At 46.8% G+C, this 19,780-nt stretch overlaps 1 protein-coding gene across 2 annotated transcripts in view; it reads left to right on the forward strand.

The window, feature by feature from the left end:
• The window catches only part of CHCHD3 (coiled-coil-helix-coiled-coil-helix domain containing 3), a 160,143-nt gene extending 150,769 nt beyond the window's left edge, over window positions 1–9,374 (forward strand). For both annotated transcript variants that reach the window (XM_059471937.1, XM_059471938.1), the window contains exons 7-8: window positions 3,555–3,690; window positions 8,680–9,374. In XM_059471937.1, coding sequence (XP_059327920.1) covers window positions 3,555–3,690; window positions 8,680–8,706 — 163 coding nt within the window. In that variant the 3' untranslated portion in view covers window positions 8,707–9,374. The remainder of the gene's footprint in view (window positions 1–3,554; window positions 3,691–8,679) is intronic.
• The last annotated feature ends 10,406 nt before the right edge of the window (window positions 9,375–19,780 follow it).

Raw genomic sequence — 19,780 nt, forward strand, 5'->3', positions numbered from 1 at the left:
AAATGAATACTGTGGAGGACGCAATCTTGTTTATTTTACAGGGGCAGATGGTGGTAGGACAAGGGGCAAGAGATTGAAACTGGAAGAGGGGGGGTTTAGATGGGATATTGGGAAGGAATTCCTGGCTGGGAAAGCAGTGAGACCTTAGGATGGATTTCCCAGAGCAGCTGGGGCTGCCCCTGATCCCTGCAATGGCCAAGGCCAGGCTGGAGCCCCTTGGGACAGTGGGAGGTGTCCCTGCCATGGCAGGGGTGGCACTAAAGAGGCTTTCAGGTCCCTTTCAACCCAAACCATTCTGTGATACTCTGGTGACACTTTGCTCACCGCATGTCCCAAAATCCAGATCTCTCTCAGGACAGGGGATAGTTCAGGACCTCCTGCTCTGAGGATCTCCTGGCCCTGCCTGGGACCAGACCAAGTTGCTTTATCCACTCATGCCTTTATAACCTCCACATTTTCCCAACAGATTCCAGATAATTGCTGAGTTTGCACTATTTACCTTTTCTTATGGGCTTTTCCCTCAGTCAAACCCCACAGACCCTTAAATACTTGTGTAAAATGACCTTTATTCATCAAACCACTGAATGGTTTGGGTTGGAAGGGACCTTAAAGCCCATCCAGATCCATCCCCTGCCATGGCAGGAACACCCTCCACTATCCCAGGGTGCTCCAAGCCCCAGTGGTCAATCTGGTCTTGGACATTCCAGGGATCCAGGGGCAGCCACAGCTGCTCTGGATATTTTGGAAATGAGATCAAAATTGAAATGGAGAGGAGTGAGGAGTAAAGGTGGAGTCACAGATGCTTCAGAGAGAAGTCAGTAGGGAACTGGAAGTAGCAGAAAAGCAGAAATGGGACAGTGGGACACCCTCCAGTATCCCAGGTGCTCCAAGCCCCAGTGTCCAACCTGTCCTTGGACATTCCAGGCATCCAGGGGCAGCCCCAGCTTCTGTGGGAATTCCATCCCAGCCAGGAATTCCTTCCCAATATCCCATTGAAGTATTAACTGATGTAATCATAGCAGCTTCAGGAGATTCTCTGTTGGGGAGATATTTCATTCCCCTTTGGAGGAGTTTCCTTGCTGTTATTTCTGACCATCCATCTGTGAGTGAGTCCAGAAATCAATGGGAAACCCTTCAGAGGGGTTCCCATAATGCACAATGGAACCTCCTTTCCCAACAGGAGATCCTGCAGCCTGTGGTTTATGGCCCTCTAATGCCAGGCAGCAATTTCATTTAGTGCTTTCCCAAAAGTGCCAACAGAGCATTAGGGGAGTGGAACAAGCCCAGCTGATCAATACACAGACAGTGCTCACCTTCAGATTAATCCAGGAAATGGGCTTGGCTGGCTTGGAGGAAGTGGCTGTGTTCTACAAGGACAGAGCTGAGAGCAGGTTTACAAAAATCCCCCCTGAGTGGAGGGAAAAAGTCAGAGTGTGAAAACAAATCACTGAGGGGCAGGAGATGATGTGGCTCACAGGGTTCCCATAGGGTTGGCAATGTAAAGAATCCTTTGGAACATTCAAATAAGGAATTTTGGTCACTGATGGCATGAATCTGGGAAAAAATTACACAATTCAAAAGCTGTTTTTCATGGGTTAGAGAGTTCCCCCATTGAAATGGCTTTATTTACACTGACAGAATTTATGCAGCCATGCTAGAGCAGCCATTCCTTTCTCTCTTCAGATTAATCCAGGAAATGGGCTTGGCTGGCTTGGAGGAAGTGGCTGTGTTCTACAAGGACAGAGCTGAGAGCAAGTTTACAAAAATCCCCCCTGAATGGAGGGAAAAAGTCAGAGTGTGAAAACAAATCACTGAGGGACAGGAGATGATGTGGCTCACAGGGTTCCCATAGGGCTGGCAATGTAAAGAATCCTTTGGAACATTCAAATAAGGAATAATACCTGGATTTTGGTCACTGATTGTGTGACTCTGGGAAAAAAATACACAATTCAAAAGCTGTTTATCATGGCTTAGAGTGGAAAAAACCCCACAATTTAAAAACTCTTCATCATGGGTTAGAGAGTTCCCCCTTTGAAATGGCTTTATTTACACTGACAGAATTTATGCAGCCATGCTAGAGCAGCCCATTCATTTCTCTCTTCACCTGTGTATAAGAATTCACTTTAAAATCACTTGTGAATAAAGGCACAGCAAGGTTTACTGTGGGTATTTCTAGTTAATTCAGCTTCTCTTGTATTGATTTATCAATTCACACCAGGAGTTTGGGCATTTTAATGGAGCTCTGGTTTAGCTGGACCTAAATCATCACTGCTGGGAGATGTCTACAGAGGACATCCCTGCTGTTTCTGTGTTCCCTGTCCCAGTGCAGACCTTGCCATCCTCCCTCCACGTGCAGCAGTTTGTGGTTGCACATTTTGATGCCTGACATGCCTTTGAAGCACATGCTGATCTCAGCACAGGGGGGATTAAGGGAAAATCCTCCTCCCTAAGAGTCTGCAGAAGTTTGAACTTGGAGATCATAAAGTGTGGAAGCACCTGGGAATGCATTTAAATTCTGGTTTAGATTTCACAGATTCAGATAATGAATGAAAGGAGGAAGGGATGTTTTATATAGGTACATGCTGTAAAATCAAGGTGACTTAACAGTCTCTTTATTTTAGCACCACGTCTTCAGTGATTGTCAAGAAATCAATTCCCCGGAGGGGCAGCGTTTGTGCTTCGTGTTTCATTCCCCTGATGGAGGAAATCTGCCTTGGCCAATCAGCAAAATGAGAATCAGAATCACAGAGTGGGTTGGGTTGGGAGGGATCTTGAGGATCACTCAGTTCTAACCCCATTTCCATGGGCAGGGACACCTTCAACTATCCCAGGGTGCTCCAAGCCCCATCCAAGTCAGCCTTGGACACTTCCAGGGATGGGGGTGATGCCTTGAGAAGAGGCTGGGCAGAGTTGCAGAATAAAGCAGGGATTCATTCACAGGATCTCCTGCATGGCTGCACCTTGGGCAGCACCAGAGCCCAGCCAGGGCTGCACCCAAGATGACCCAAAACGGCCCCAAAATGCACGAGCGCTGCCGGGGTCTGTCCCTGGGATCAGCTCTGCTCCATTTGCACCTTGCAGTTCATTGTCCCATTGCAGCTTTAGCCCAGGCAGTCCCACCCTGCTTGTTTTTCTCTCTCCAGCCCACGGGGTTTGTGCTCCTGGGCTGAGATTTGGGGCATTTGTCCTTGGTGCCCAGCTGGAGCAGGAATTGTTTTGTCTCCCTGCTCTGTGCACACAGCTCACCATCCCTGAATGTGAACCCAGCCCCACACACTAAAGCAGCACAGAATGGGAAAAATATAAAAGCTAAACCTGAGGCATGAGGACCTCACAGGGATGAATTCTTTCCTCTGGAAGTGTCCAAGCCCAGGTTGGACAGGGCTTGGAGCAGCCTGGAAGGTGTCCCTGACCAGGGCAGGGGGTGGAACTGGATGTGCTTTAAACACCCTTCCAACCCAAACAGATTCAATAATAATAAAATAATTCAATATTCTTGTCTTTGCTGAGCTGTTTTTAGAAGGAAACCCTGAAGCTGTTCTCTGTTCCCACAGGAGATACGAGTCCCATCCCATCTGTGGGGAGCTGCAGGATAAAATCCTCCAGTGCTACCGGGAACATGCCCAGGAGACCCTGAGCTGCTCTGCCCTGGCCAGCCAGTACCTGAACTGTGTCAATCATGCCAAACAGGTGAGCTGGGCCTGTTCTCACTGAAAAAATGATGGAATGATGAGCAGAGGGGTTTCTAATTAGTGCTTCCTCCGTGCCTGAGCATTTCCCAGTGTGTGTGTTCCCAGAGCTCTGTGGAGACCACTCAGAGTTGATTTAAATGCTCGGGTTTCCATCTCTTCCCCTGGGAAGATGTTGTTTAGTGTAGCAGCTCTTGCTGTTGGCAGATGTTTCCTGTTATCTACAGTTTTAGCAGTAAAACAAGGGGATTAAAATACCTGGTTGTCTCTGCCATAAATATGAGAAACTCATGGATGCCTCAATCTACATCAGTGACCACTTGGAATTCTTGATTTCTTCTGTCATGTGTTATGCAAGGCTCTAAAATTGCCTTTTACCTGCTCTTAGCCTCCTCTCTTCCAGTTTTTTGTAGGGTATGGATGCCACTGCCAATTAAAATCTTTATGCTTTATTAGTGCAGCATGAAGGAAAATGACAGTAATATGTAAATCATTAAATTAAAAGAAGCTGTAATTTCTCTATTTTACTCTTTTTCATCAGCTTGCATCTTTCAAAGGCAGAAATGCATATATTGACCTCAATTGTGTTCTTAAACAAAGCAGGAAATGTGCTCACAGCCCACATGCAGGATGTGTAAAAAGTGCTTAAATCAGTCTGTTGATCTTTATTTGTGCCCAAATCTGTGAGTTAATATTTGAGCACGTGAGCACACCCATCTCTATGTGATAGCAGAGACCTGGTGAGTACAACTGGTGTTTGATCATGGTAATCACCTTCCCTGGGCTTAACTCTGCCTGGGCACAAAATCCCTGAGATTTGCCTCTGATCCTTCTCCGTGACCTTTTGCTTTCAAATGCTGCAGCCTTGAGCTGGTATTCCCAAAGATCTGCTGGAATTAGCACTGCTCCTTGTTCCTCAGTCACTGAGAGCTCCCTGTCCCTTCAGATTCACTTATTTTAATAAATCCTTTATTGGGATTTGTTGTGCCTTCCCTGGAAGTGTCCAAGGCCAGCTTGGAGCAGCCTGGGATGGTGGGAGGTGTCCCTGCCATGGCTGGGGTGGCTCTGGATGGGTTTTAAGGTCCCTTCCAACCCAAACCCTTCTGGGAATTCCGTGATTTCTCCTCCTGCCCATTTTGGAGTGCACCAACATGAGAATCACAGAATCATTAAGATTCTTTAGCCGATCCAGTCCAGCACAGCCAAGGCCACCACTGACTCTGTCCCCAAGTGCCACAACCACACAGCTTTGAAATCCCCCCAGCAATGGGGACTCCAGCCCTGCCCTGGCTGGACAAGCCTTTGAGTGAGGAAATCTTGCACAATATCCAACCTCAACCTCCCCTAGGCTGTTTCCTCTTGTTCTGTCACTTGTAGCCCTGTTTTGGTTTGTTCTCTAGAGGTTTTCCCCATGGCCCTGCAGCATCTGCAGCACTAATTTACTGCATGTATAATTTTTTTTATTATTTTTTAAAGTAACCAGAAAAAATGGATTAATTACTCAGACATGTTTAAGCTGTAAGTCGAGTTTGTATCTGATAGGAATTTCTTCAGAAGACTCTGATGGGGATGAATTAATTCATGTTCAGAAGGTGCAGGGAAAGCAAATTGCATAAATATGAGCATTAGGTTTTTGAACCCTTTTAAACACCTTTTTTTTTGTTGAAGATCTTCATCCAAGCCTGTCAAGTAGTTAAAAGTGTTTCCTAAATGTTTCTTATTCTGTTTCACACATGCTTCAAGATGAGAATTCAGAGAGGCTTCTCTCATGATAACAGAGAAGGAGAAGCCTTTTATGATGGAAATATTTGCAAGCAGGAGCAATTGTTTTTCATAATGAACTCCAGCCCATCCTCCATGTGCTGCAGCTGTAGTTGTAATTATTTTTACTCACTGTTTGCCCACATGTCCAGACAGTTCCTTTGAAATAATTCCTAAATGCTGCTCTAAAATCACTTCAAAATTACCTTCTCTGTGTGCCTGGTTGGGAGCCAGAGGAGGGGGATAAATGGCAGATGCAGAAATGAGAAAGTTAACTGACACTGGCTACAAGAAACAAAGGGAAGAAGAAAATTTGCTAGAGGGAATAGAGCAAGATATTGAAAAGCAAATAAGTGAGCTAATCCGATTTCCTGGCGGTGAGTCTGGGCACTTGTGCTCGGGCTGAGCACACTCTGTGCCTTTCATAAATTGAATTTATTGACTCCTCTTTCTTCCCTGTCTTGCTTATAATTATCTCCCCCTCTCTTCTGTGTGCTCCTTATTTCTCATGCTGTCTGTAATCTCATGTCTCTATCTGTCCTTTTCTCCCCTCTTTAGAAAAGCCCAGAGAGTTGTTAATTCACAGGGGTTTGACACATTGGTGTATCTTCCCTTGAAATCTCTTCCCAAAGTCATGAGAAGCTGGGGAGATAAATTAAACTCTGTTATTAATGTTTGCATGTTATTGTAATGATAATGCCAGTAATGGAGAGGAAAACTTAACCTAATGGAGCCATTAAGGGGAACATATTTGGATTGTGTCTGGCATTTATTTGTGCTGAAGTGACTCCAGCCAGACCATCCATGGCTTTTTAATCCCTTTTTTTTATGGACTTTAACTGTTAAAATACACATTTTGAGGGCGTTTTTCTCAATTTTCTCCCCTCCTGGGTTACAAGAAGTTCTGATTCTTACATAAAAACACAACTAGTCCATGGTTTAACAAATCTGTGCAATAATTTCCTGCTAAACCATTGAATTCCAGAAGGATTCAGGCCTCTGCAGGCAGGTGAGGTTTTAGAGTACTTAAAATAACAATAATACCAGCAGCTGCTGGTGCCTGTCAGCCTGGCTACAAAATGTTATCCTTTAGCCTTGGATAAAGTGTAAATAAATAGTGTAACCACTATTTTCAGTTGTTGGATCAAGTGGGTCCTTAATTATGCATCCTAAATAGAATGAAACAGGATTTTTGCCTCATTTTCCAGTATTTTTACTTAATCCCAATTTCTAGTCTAAAATAAAAATAGATGGAATTTGTGTATCTGGAAACAGTGAACTGAAATGCAACAAAAAGACCTCATCATTTAACAGTGCCCTCATTGAAGGAAGTTTATTATGGACAAACTTCCCTCCTTGGGGTTATGTAAAAAAAAAAAAATAAAAATTAAATGCATTAATTTTAAAAGGCAAGGAAAAAAATGCATTAATTTAAAAAAGGACCAGCTTCCCTCCATGGGGTTAGGTTTAAGAAAAAAAAAAGAAATATTTTAAATGCATTCATTTAAAAAGACAAGAAAAAACACTAAAAACCCCCAAAATGTAGATAAAACCAAAGCAAAGCTTGGAACACACCTGTTTTTCTGAAGGTGAAATTTTGTGGGCAGAAATATGGATATGATGAACAAATATCTGCATTTTCTTTCCTTAGGACACTAAACAAAAGTAGCCCATTCTTTCTCAGATCCCTTGGGAATTTCCTCTGTTAACCTGTGCAGTGTTAAATCAACATAAAGTTAATATTCAGCTCAGAGATGGCTTGGAGTGAGGCTGTAATTCCTGTGCAAAAAGGAGTTTTCCAGGTAGAGCTTTCCAGAAATCTCCATGGGGGTGCCATGGATTGGAGGTTTTGGTAACAGATGAAATTTCCCCAGATTTTTGTTTGTAAATGCACCCAAAGAGCACAAAACTGACTCCTTTTATTCCATCAGCCTCTTCTTCTTCTCCTCTGTGGATGCTGGAGAATTTTGTGGGCACAGGCACAGGCACCACCTGATTGTGTGGATGCTTTGGAGAATTTCACAGTCAGGGTTATTAAGGTTGGAAAATACCTCCAGGATCATGGAATCCAAGCATTCCCAGCACTGCCAAGGCCACCACTGACCGTGTCCCCAAGTGCCACATCCACATTTTAAAGGGTTTTAAATCCCTCAAGAAAAGGGGGCTCCACCCCTTCCCCTGGGCAGCTGGGCCAGGCTGGACAATCCTTTTGGGAAAGACATTTTTCATAAAATCCAGCTCTTAACCCTTGCAGGAGCTGGGTGGAATAGCACAGTTTACTGGGTTATTTAAATAATAATATGAGAATTTGGTTGAAGCCAAACCTGACATGGTTTTAATTCCCTTTATTGTCAATTTTCCCTAATTTCCATGGCTGCAACAATGCAGCCCAGACTTCCAAGCTGTCTAGTGTTGCTCAGACACCTGAATCAGCTGTTGGGAGGATTTCAAGGTTTAAATTTGGGTTTGTTCCTGATATAAAGTCTCAGAACTATCAAATCTCTTCCTGCCATTTCTTGCAAGGAGACTCATTAATCCTTACTCATTTGATGGGTTTTGTAGGCAAGAAAAAGGGTTTGGGTTGGAAGGGGCCTTAAAGATCATCTCATTCCAGCCTCTGCCTTGGGCAGGGACACCTCCCACTATCCCAGGCTGCTCCCAGCCCTGTCCAGCCTGGAACATTTCCAGGGACAGAAAACCTGGTTTAGTGAAAAGAATTAAATGATTTTTATGGTCCTTTCCAAGCCAAACCATTCCATGCTCTGTGGTAATGAAGCCCAAGGTGAGTGCAACATGTTCAGATTGTTGGGGTTTGATTCTGACTCAGCACCCAGGAAGGAGCCAGGTGAGGGATATACTCAGTGTTGGATGTTCCCAGGATATTTTTTCTCAAGAGTTTAATTGCTGGAAATGGGATTTTTCTTATTGTAAGGTCGGGTGTTTTAATTTCCTTTAACAGCCACAGCACTACAGCCATGATAGCATGAGGGGAGGTGAAAATGGGTCATTAGTGAGACTCTTCAGGCCTCCAAACCTCTGCCTTGTTGAGTCCTCAGTCTGCTTCACTCTGCTTCTGGGACTTGTTTATCAACAATGTTTTTGTTCTGCATCTTTATTTCAAAAAATGAAGATTCTAGGGGGGAACTGTAGCCAAACTTCAGAATAATTTGGAGTTACTGAAATACGTGTTTCTCCCTGTCTCTCCCCTCCCCTGTGATCATTTTTGCAGCAGAGAATGCTTGGGAGAGGAGGATAAAGGCATTGTCCGAATCAAGCACAAGACCATCAACTAATTTCAGCAGAAGAGCTTTTTTTTGTTTTCCTCCCCAAGAACGACCCAGCAGCCCATTTGCAGGGCAGCCCAGTAAAGAGAAGAAGTGGAAGAGCCATTTGAGGGGCAGCACGCTCAGGGCTCAATCAGCAGGAGCGCTCGGGAAGCCAGGCCTGGATCTCCTTCCATCAGAGCTCGCCCGTGCGGGGCCGCGTCAAAGCCCACTTATTGCTGATTGAAGGAAGAGAAAGAAAAGAGCCTTTCTCTGACCTCAGAGAGGGGAAATATCCTTCAAATGCTGCTGTTTCACTGGAGGATCTCCTCAGAAACATCTCTCTGTCAGAGGCAGGGGTGTAACCCTTGCAGCACCAGAACGCGGCCGCTCCTTGGGAATAACCCCTTGTCCTCTGTCAGAGTTCTCCTCACGGTGTAGAATTGTAAATTGTGCTTTAACTTATTTCCCAAATGGCCTGGCTTGATGAAGTCTCTCTCTCTGCAGGCCTTCTGCTGGAATGATGTTTGTGACCCAACACTTGGGGTGCTCCATGGGCCTTTGTTTCCATGGGATGGTTCTGTTGTGCTCCTCGCTCGTATCAAGTGCTGACGAGAATGCCTCGCTCTGTACCAACAATAAATCTATTTTATGCACAAGATTGATGCTGCAGTCTGTCTCCCTTCCCACTCCTCGGGGGTGGATGGTGTTCCCTCTGCTGTGTCAATCACGCTTTCCCAGCAGATGTTGTTGCTGAAGCTTTTCAAGCACAGACTTTCATGCACAACCAGCCCTGGTGGCAGGAAGGGGGCTTGGATTGAGCTGTTTTCCATCACAGCCACCTAAAAGGATCCCACGTGATGGGAGTGTTGTGATTTATCCAGCAGCACTTCCCTCCTTGGGAAATGCTTGTGAATGGAGCAGCACAAGCTCTTGTTGCTTGAGAGGGTGTGAGTTCCCCATCCCTGGAAATGTCCCAGGCCGGGTTAGACAGGGCCTGGAGCAACCTGGGATAGTGGAAGGTGTCCCTGCCATGCCAAGGGGATGGAATGACAGCGTCTTAAGGTCCCTTCCCACCCAAACCATTCTGTGATTCTGTGAAAGGCCAGAAACCCCCTAAAATCTCCAAACCAGCTTTGTGCAAGCGCACAGTTTCCTTTAATTCTTTTTCTTCAGGTAAAAACTGCCACACTCCTCCTTGTCCCAAGCAATCTTAGAAAGGACTTTTTACCCAATAGTGAAAGGACTGATGTCAAATGAGCAGCAAGTCTGGAGCCTTCTGCTGTTTATTTACCTGTTCTCCCTCTCTAATTGGCTGTGTTTGAACCTCATCCTGCTGAACAACTGTGGGTGCACCTGTGGATCTCATTTATTATTCATGCAAAATATTACCAGTGACTTTCCTAATTATCAAGATGCTTTGTGAGCACTGTTTAATTAAGGATTTATTTTTTTTAATGCTACCCAGAGAAGCTGGGATTTTTTTAATTTTTTTTTTACATGCCACGCAACTGTAATGTTGGTGGGAGGAGAGGATCCTAGAGTTGAACATCAGGTGCCAGGTAAACTGCTCAGGAGGAACAACAGGGACATAAGCACCGTGTTTACACGGTGCCTTGCTGTAGTGTTTACAAATCAGCTAACTCACAAATCCTTCTCTCTAATGTTCTCTTTTGTAACAGAGAGCCAAGAAGTTGGCAGAGCCAGCCTTGCCAGACTCAGAATTGGCAGCAAAATACAGCATAGAGGAAAAGCAGACGTTTTTTTCAGGCCAGATGATGCTGTAAAATCAGGGGAAGAGCTGTGTCGAGAAGGAAGGTCTCTGCTACTGCCAAATGTTTATTGGTTTCTCATCCTGACAGCCTTGAGCAATGAGAGTCAGCCTTGCCTGCTTTGTTCCAACTGTGTTTGAGGTGTTGTGTTCTTTAAACATCTTCTGTGGCATCAGGGCTGGCATCTGCAGCCTGCCTGGCTTGGGCTGGGGCGAGGCTGGTGGCAGCAGCAGGGGAAGGAGTTTGGAAATGGCCCTGGTGGTGGTGTGGGCTTCAGAACTGTCTGTCCATGGTGTGGGCTGCACAACTGTCCTTGATGTGGGCTTCAGAACTGTCCACGGTGCAGGCTTCAGAACTGTCCTTGAGGTGTGCTGCACAACTGTCCATGGAATGGACTGCAGAACTGTCCATGGTGTTGGCTTCTGAATTGTTCTTGGTGTGGGCTGCACAACTGTCCTTGATGTGGATTGCAGAAATGTCCATTGTGTGGGCTTTAGAGCTGTCCATGGTGTGGACTGCAGAACTGTCCTTGGTGTGGGTTCCAGAACTGTCCATGGTATGAACTTTAGAACTGTGCTTAGTGTGGGCTTTAGGGGTGTCCTTGGTGTGGACTGCAGAACTGTCCTTAGTGTGGGCTTTAGAACTGTCAGACTGCAGAATTGTCCACTGTGTGGGATTCAGAACAGTCCTTAGTGTGGGCAGAATTGTCCATGGTGTGGGTTTCAGAACTGTCCATGCTGTGAGCTGCAGAACTGTCCGTGGTGTGCGTTCCAGAACTGCCCTTGGTGTGGACTTTAGAACTGTCCATGGGGTGGGGTTTAGAACTTTCCATGCTGTGGGCTTTAGAACTGTCCACACTGTCGGCTTTAGAACTGTCCTTGGTGTGGGTTCCAGAACTGTCCTTGGTGTGGGTTCCAGAACTGTCCATGGTGTGGGTTCCAGAACTGTCCTTGGTGTGGGTTCCAGAACTGTCCATGGTGTGAACTATATAACTGTCCACAAGTGTGGGCTTTAGAGTTGTCCTTGGTGTGGACTGCAGAACTGTCCTTAGTGTGGGCAGAATTGTCCATGGTGTGGGTTTCAGAACTGTCCCTGCTGTGAGCTGCAGAACTGTCCTTGGTGTAGGTTCCAGAACTGTCCTTGGTGTGGACTTTAGAACTGTCCATGGGGTGGGTTTTAGAACTTTCCATGCTGTGGGCTTTAGAACTGTCCATGGTGTGGGTTTCAGAACTGTCCCTGCTGTGAGCTTTAGAACTGTCCTTGGTGTAGGTTCCAGAACTGTCCTTGGTGTTGACTGCAGAACTGTCCATGGTGTGAACTTTAGAACTGTCCACAATGTGGACTTTAGAACTGTCCATGGGGTGGTCTGCAGAACTGTCCTTGGTATGGGTTCCAGAACTGACCATGGTGTGGGTTTCAGACCTGTCCACGTTATGGGTTTCAGAACTGTCCATGGTATGGATTTTAGGACTGTCCTTGGCATGGGCTGCACAACTGTCCTTGGTGTGGAATGAACAACTGTCCTTGGTGTGGACTTCAGAACTGTCCATGGTGTGGGTTTCAGAATTATCCATGGTGTAAACTTCTAAACTGTCCATGGTATGGAATTTAGAACTGTCCATGGTATGGATTTTAGAGCTGTCCATGGTGTGGACAACCTTTCCCTTTAAAGTAGAGCAGTAATTCTGGATATTTCTGGCGTTTCACCACCACCTCTGCTTGTGCCACCTACACCTGCTCCTGTGTACCTGCACCCCTGTCCTGCTGTAGGTGTTTGATTTTTTCCTTCTCCCCACTTGCTGGTGTGGGTGCTGAAATATTAAAATCCTGGAAGTTTCCTTTTTAGCATGGAAAACCTATGGAGAAGTTTCCCTCCTGTTCATGATTTTATGATTCTGTGACCTTTTTTAGCACATGCAGATCCCAATCCAACACCAGCTGCGGGTGACAGCAGGAGCTGCTGGGACAGAGCAAGGCCAGCCTCCCTCACCACCAGCAGGGACAGAGAGAGTGGAGAAGAGCCAGGATTTCTGTCCAGGGTGTCAGATGTGACTTGCAGGACCCAGAAGTCACGGTTTGACCTGTGCCAGGTGACAGCACACTGCAGTTCCATCAGAAGCAGACAAGGATTTAGATTTGGGCACAAACAGCTGCAGATGTGGATTTTGTGACCTGCCCAGCCCATAATTTGTGATGTTTTGTGCTGAGCTGACATTCTGGGGGTTGGCTGGAGACACAGGAGGGGATGTGGGAGGAGAGAGCAGAAGAGGGAGAGGTCCTGCAGCCAGGAGAGTTTCCCTGCTGCTTTCAGCTCTGTGCGGCTCTGTCACCTCCCTGGCTGCTCTCAGAACTGTCCCACGGGGCCTGGCAGCAAAGGGCAGCTCTGGTTTGATCACCAGTGCTCTAGAGCAGCATCCCTGGGGAGGAGGGACAGGACCTGGGTCTTCAACTCCTTGAGAGAGGCAGCAAAATTCCAGGGGAGCGTGGGGCACTGAGCCAGGGCTGCTCTGCAAGAACGTCAGCTCCATGTGAACAAAGACACTGGGTAATTAGAGAGGTAATTAGTTTGGTAATTACTAAGGTAATTAGTTTGATTCTCTCTCAAGCCAGTAACTGCTGGGAAGGGCTGGAGGGAGCACCTTGAGTTTGAGGCTGCAGCACCCCCGAGGTTAACCCTTCACCCCCTGCCTGGGAAGCTGAGCTGGCATTGGTGGAAATTGGAAATTTTGGAGGGAAAATAACCCTAAACCCCCAGTTTGTCGGAGGTTTTGTGCCCAAAACCTTCTGAGCCACCTTCTGATGGCACCCAGAAGTACTTGTGCCATGGTACCACAGTCAGGGCAGGATTCAAGGCATGTGGTGTGTTTATTGCAAGGTTTTACATTTCCTTAACAATGCTGGGGACACCTCTAGGGTGGGGACACTTCCTGGGCAGTGCTTGGCAGTGTCCCAGTGTCACTGCTGAGGCTGATTCCTCCTGCTTGTGTTGGATCCCTTCACCCCTGGACTGCTTTCAAAATAATCTGAAAAGTCAGACAAATCTGAAGAAAATATTGTGAAACACAGTGATTATTATAGCGCTATTTTATATAAAAATATATAAAATATATATTTATAAATATATTTTATATTTAGAAATAGAAAATATTTCAAAATGTCTTTAATAAAAATTTAAATTAAATATTTAGAAATATATAAGTGAATATATTTAGAAATATATCATATATGCTGCTTCAGCACAGGCATTCCATGGAATCCCAGACTGGTTTGGGTGGGAAGGTCTCAGGTTTCTGTGTTGAGATGACCCCCAAGGTATTAAAAGTCTTTTTTCCCAGCCCCATAACCAAAGAAGTCGAGATTCCTCGGTTCTGCTTTTCAAGGTTATTTTCTCTTATCTGTGACATTCTCTCTCTGACCTGCTGAGATCTGTCCAGCAGGTTGGGTTGTGGCACAGTCCCTGCCCTTGGGGTGGTGTTGGCTTTTTATACTAAGAACTACCTGTACTTTATTTACAATAATTTTCCAATACCTATTACCTATGTTAGACAGTCTGTCTCTACTCTAAACCAATCCAGAAGTGTCACCATCACAGCAGAAGATGGAGGACAAGGAGAAGGAGAAGGAGAAGGAGAAGGAGAAGGAGAAGGAGAAGGAGAAGGAGAAGGAGAAGGAGAAGGAGAAGGAGAAAGAGAAGAAGAAGGACAGGACAGGCCCAGGTTCCTCCATCTTGCCTCTTGAACCCCCATTCTAAACCCCCAAAATTCTACTTTTTCACCCTGTGACAAATTCACTATCATTCTACTCAAACCCTTGTGGCTTGTAACTCCTCACACAAAGTTGGGAATTGTGTCCATGGGCTACAATCAAAGGCACAGGTGTTTGTGACTCTGTGCCAAGGTCTCTGAGCCCCGTGCCAGGGTCTGGAATCACCCAGGGCAGCCAGAGGAGTGTCCTGGGCTCCAACACCAAGGAGCACACAGAGTTCACTGCTGGAGTGGATGATTCTGATCACAGGCTCAGAATCACATCCCACACCTCACGGTGCTGCCCAGGAAAACACCCACTCCTGAGCGCCTGGAGAGGATCACAGCCAGCTCTGGCTTTACTGGAGGATATTTAATATCCCTTGTTGTCCCTCTCCCACCTCCTTTCTCCAGAAATTTCCCCCCAGACTTGCAGGAACAAAGAACTCAGCACTCATTTGCCACAACGTGCCCTTGCTGCTCCTCCCAGACCAAACTGGGACCAAGGCACAGGAGCTGGGACATTTCCCTTCTGTTTGGTGCTAAAAAAGTGGTTTTCTTTCTAAATCAGTTCCATCTACCTGCTCCAGCCTCACTCAGGTGCTCCATTCCCAGCACTTCACATTATTCCCAAAAACAGTGACAGGATCAACTTCCACAGTGTAAAACCCCAAATCTCTCCTGCTCCATTTCCTATGCTCCTGCAGCTGCATCCTGGTCACAGACTTCTCCTGGCAAAGGTAATTTTTTCAGGCCAAAGCAGAGGTTTCATTTGTCTGCCCAATTCCAGGAGTGGGACTTTCAGCCTAAACAGAGCTCAGAGCCCTTTCCCTGGCCTCAAAGAGCCCCTGGCTATCAGCCAGCCCCTACTCAGTGCTGCAAGCTCCTTCACCAGGCCCTGCTGTTCAAAGGCAGCTCTGGGATACAGATTTCTCGTTTGCCTGCTTTTCACCAAGAGTCAGACTAGAAGACATTCAAGCCGACTTTGACCTTTTCAAAGCAGGCCAAGTGTTAATAACATTAAAACTGAGAAGGGGGGAGAAAACATTCTCACTGCCTGACATAGGAAACAGGAGAGAGACCCAGTGAATTCTCATGTCTGGCAAAAATATTTCAGCTATTAATGGACTTCCATCTCCTTGCTCCCACTGAACCTTTTGCAGATCTGATCCCTCCACCACGATCAAACTTGTGAACAACGTGGCAAGGAGCTGAAGGAACCTGTGAATTTCCTCCATCAGTTTTTATGGAGTAGTGGACTCCAGCATGTGCCAAGTCTCTCCCAGCCCTGATATTTCTGTACCAGCAACAGATGAACATGAGGAAGAATCTGCTTCGTTTGCAGTTTTCTGGGGAATCAGATCCACTTCCTGCAGCTCCAGCCTCCCAAATGAGCACTGGCACTCTGAGCTTCATTTTGGGATCATCAGGGACAGCTGCACTGCCCTGTCCACCCACAGGATGTGGTGAGGAAGGAGGGATGGTTTTCCTGGGCTGAAAACACCTGGTTTCATAGGAAACAAGGAGAAAAATTCATCTCCGTGTGCTGAGCTGCACCCCACGCTGGAAATGGCTCCAAGGCCAGGCTGGATGGGGCTTGGAGCAGCCTGGCCCAGTGGAAGGTGTCCCTGCCCATGGCAGGGGGGTGGGATGAGATGATTTGGAAGGTCCCTTCCTGGTGGGACCCAGGACATTGCTCTGGCTGCCCTGGGTGATTCCAGACCCTGGCAGGGGCTCAGAGACCCTGGCACAGAGTCACAAACACCTGTGCCTTTGATTTTAGCCCATGGAAACAATTACCAACTTTGTGTGAGGAGTTACAAGCCACAAGGGTTTGAGTAGAATGATAGTGAATTTGTCACGGGGTGAAAAAGTAGAAATTTGGGGGTTTAGAATGGGGGTTCAAGAGGCAAGATGGAGGAATCTGGGTGTGTGCAGTCTTCTTCTTGTCCTCCATCTTCTGCTGTGATGGTGGCACTTCTGGATTGGTTTAGAGACAGACTGTCTAACATAGGTGATAGGTACTGGAAATTTATTGTAAATAAAATACAGGTAGTTCTTAGTATAAAAAGCCAACACCACCCCAAGGGCAGGGACTGTGCCACAACCCAACCTTCTGGACAGATCTCAGAGGGTCAGACAGACAATGTATTAGAGAATGAGAGCCAAGGAATCCTGACTTCTTCAGCCTCAGCGCTGGGGAAAAGAGACTTTCCAACGCCTCAGGGGTCATCTCCACACCAGAGACCTCATCACCCTGGATGCCAAGTGCACCCTCAGGGAGCCTCTAAGCAGCATCACTGTGAGTCACAGCGAGCCTGGCCTTGCTGTGGGGTTGATTTTCCTTTAAATGGAAGGATTTCAGCCTGACGTGGCAGCACTTTGGGGAGTTTGAGCAAAGCTGTTACCAAGGAGAACCAAACCCGTGTGTGTCACCAAGGCTCGGTGACTCAGGGCTCCCACAGAGCCCCTGCCCTTCTCTGGCTGCTCTCCCGATGCCTCTGGGACCTGGTGGCCTTGCAGCTCCTTCCCTTCTGCTTCCCAGCTGGGTTGGAGCTTCCTGCAGGTCCCAGGGGACCCCGTGCTCAAGGTGAGGTCATGGAATCATTAGGCTGGAAAAGATCTTAAACATCATCAGATCCAACCATCAGCCACAGCCACAGCTGCACCAAGTCCCCAAGTGCCACCTCCAGGGGTTTTTGGAACATTCCAGGTGGTGGGACTCAAGACAAGGTGGTGTCAGCTCTTTTCTTTCCCCAGTTGAACCAACTAGAATTTGAGTTTTGGTCCACACAAGAGATGCCAAGTGCTCCATGGGGGTTTCCCAGGTTGGGCATCAGCAGGAATTTCCCCATGGAAAGGGGGGTCAGGCCTTGGGAGGGACCTCAGGGAGGTTTGGAGTGCCCATCCCTGGAGGTGTCCCAGGAATTCCTGGAGGTGGCACTCAGAGCTCTGGGCTGGGGACAAGGAGGGCTCTAGAACAGCTTGGACTCAGTGGTCTCAAAGATCTTCTCCAACCCTGTAGGGGGGTAGAGTATGGGTGAATGAAGGTGATATAGAATGTAATCTTATCCCCAAAGAATTGCAGCTGAACCAATTACTAAAGATCAGGAGCAGGCCTGATGTTAACAGGCCACAGCTGCAGCCAGTAAGAGCAGTGTTATAAAAGAGTGGATTGGTGGGATCTGGAGTCACCTGGCTGCTGTGAGGACCAGGAACAGTCAGTGCTGGAGGAGGTGCCCATGAGAAACATCAAGGAGGTGTGAAACTCTGGTGATATGGAATGCTTGCACTATAATGATAATGGAACTCTTGGTATATAAGACAATACAACCCCAATGATTCTGTGATTAGGGGATGTAGTTTCTAATTTCAGCATCACTAAATGCATCATTCAGCTTTTCCATGCCTCTGTCTCCTGGTGGGAATCACTGTGCCAGGCTGGAGATCACTCCATGGGTGCTGGAGGACACAGAATGTGCAATGGACCCACCAGGGTGAGCTCTGGCTGTGTCTCTCCTGTTTCTGGGTTTTCCCTTGGGCAAGCTGAATTAAGGAATGGTCTTGTATCTGTCCTGGAGCTGTGTGGCCACCAAGTCCTCCCTGGGACACCCTGGGTTTGCTGGGAAAGCTGAAATGGTTGGTTCAACTGGGGAAAGAGGGGAGGTGACACCCCCTTGTCTTGAGTCCCAGCACCTGGAATGTTCAAAGAAGCTGAAATGTTCAGCAGCTCTGCCCTTGAGCTTGGCAGGTGAGAAACAGCAGAGTCCAAACAACCACTTTGCCCCAAAAAAACCCCAAAAATATCAGTTTGTCACTGCTGTCCCTGATGTGGATCATGTTGGTATTTTTTTCCCTTTGGTCTCAGCCTGCAACAATCACCTGCTCAAGCCCATGAGATGCTGAGGGCAGGAAAGGGCCCAAAAGTTGCCTGTAGGAAGTTCATGACGCTCAAACATCAACAACCTTTGATTAAATGTGTTTAATGTTGTTGGATTAAGGGGAAAGCTGCTCTTTTTTTCAATGATTATTTAATTTTTTAGGGGGTGGTGTGATAGCGTTTGCAGGGGTCCCAGCTTGAGGGAAGAGACGAGGATCTGACTCCATGTTTCAGAAGGCTGATTTATTATTTTATTATATATATCATATTAAAACTATACTAAAAGAATAGAAGAGGATTTTATCAGAAGGCTGGCTAAGAATAGAATAGCAAAGAATGAATAACAAAGGTTTGTGTCTTGGACAGAGAGTCCGAGCCAGCTGGCTGTGATTGGCCATTAATTAGAAACAACCAACATGAGACCAATCCCAGATGCACCTGTTGCATTCCACAGCAGCAGATAATCAATGTTTACATTTTGTTCCTGAGGCTTCTCAGCTTCTCAGGAGGAAAAATCCTAAGAAAAGGATTTTTTCAGAGAATATCGTGGCTGCAGGGGTGGTGTACAACGTGCCACACCCTGACTTCCAACAAACTAAAGGCAAGCAGCAGAAACACCAAACTGGTGCTCTGGGGGTTCAGCCCTTCTCCTGGGTTTGCTCTTCAGTGATCTCTTTCCCCTGCCAGAAGTTGTTCTCCACCTGATTTAAGGGATTACAAACATTCTTTCTGCCCAATTCCCTCCCTGCTGCAGGAAGGAGAAGGCTCAGGATCCCTGAGTGGGCTCCTTCATTTTCAAATGGAGTTTCTGCTCAGAGGTTAAATCATTTCAGCTCTGATCCTCCTTAAAAGTGGTGATTAATCCCCTCACACACAGCAGGATCATGCACAAAAATCACCAACGTGCCCTGGGCATTTTCCCCCCTCCAGTAATGAGAGCAATTCATAACCCAGCATCCCTCAAAGATCCCAGTTCCCCTGGAGGAGACAGCACTGCTCATAAAAACAACCCTGAGATGCTCTGCCCCCCACTTTCTGGTGGGGAAAAAGTCTGCAGAGAAAAGTAATTGTTGGCTTAAAACTTCAGCCTGCATTCAGCAGCAATCCATCACCTCCTGAGTGTTTGGGAGCTCGGGTTACTCAATATTCAGGCTGGGAATCCTCAGCAGGAAAAAGGGACTGGAGGCACTGTGAAATATTGCCAGGGAAAATCTCTCTGACCTGCTTGCATTTCACACCCTCCTCTTTGCTGGGCAGGGAGGGAAGAGAAACCAAAGCTCAGTGCTTGTTCCAGCCCTAAGAGATGCAGCAGGAGTGTGGGGATGTGGATGCAGCTCCAGGCCAGGGATGCTGCAGGGCCCTGGAGCTGCAGAGGGGCTGTGGTGCTGAGCTCACAGCTCCTGAACACACTGGGATGGGGTTACAGGTGTTAAATACACCTGGACTGTAATTTCAGTTGTTAAATACACCTTGGATGTGTTTTCAGCTCCTAAACACACCCGGGCTGGAGTTCTAAGTGCTAAACACACCTGGACTGTAGTTTCAGGTGTTGAACACACCTGGGCTGGGGTTTCAGGTATTAAATACACCTGGACTGTAATTTCAGGTGTTAAATATACCTGGGCTGTGTTATCAGGTGTAAAATACACCTTGGGTGTGGTTTCAGCTCCTA

The sequence above is a fragment of the Ammospiza nelsoni genome, chromosome 5 (genome assembly GCF_027579445.1).
Source record: "Ammospiza nelsoni isolate bAmmNel1 chromosome 5, bAmmNel1.pri, whole genome shotgun sequence".
Taxonomy (NCBI): domain Eukaryota; kingdom Metazoa; phylum Chordata; class Aves; order Passeriformes; family Passerellidae; genus Ammospiza; species Ammospiza nelsoni.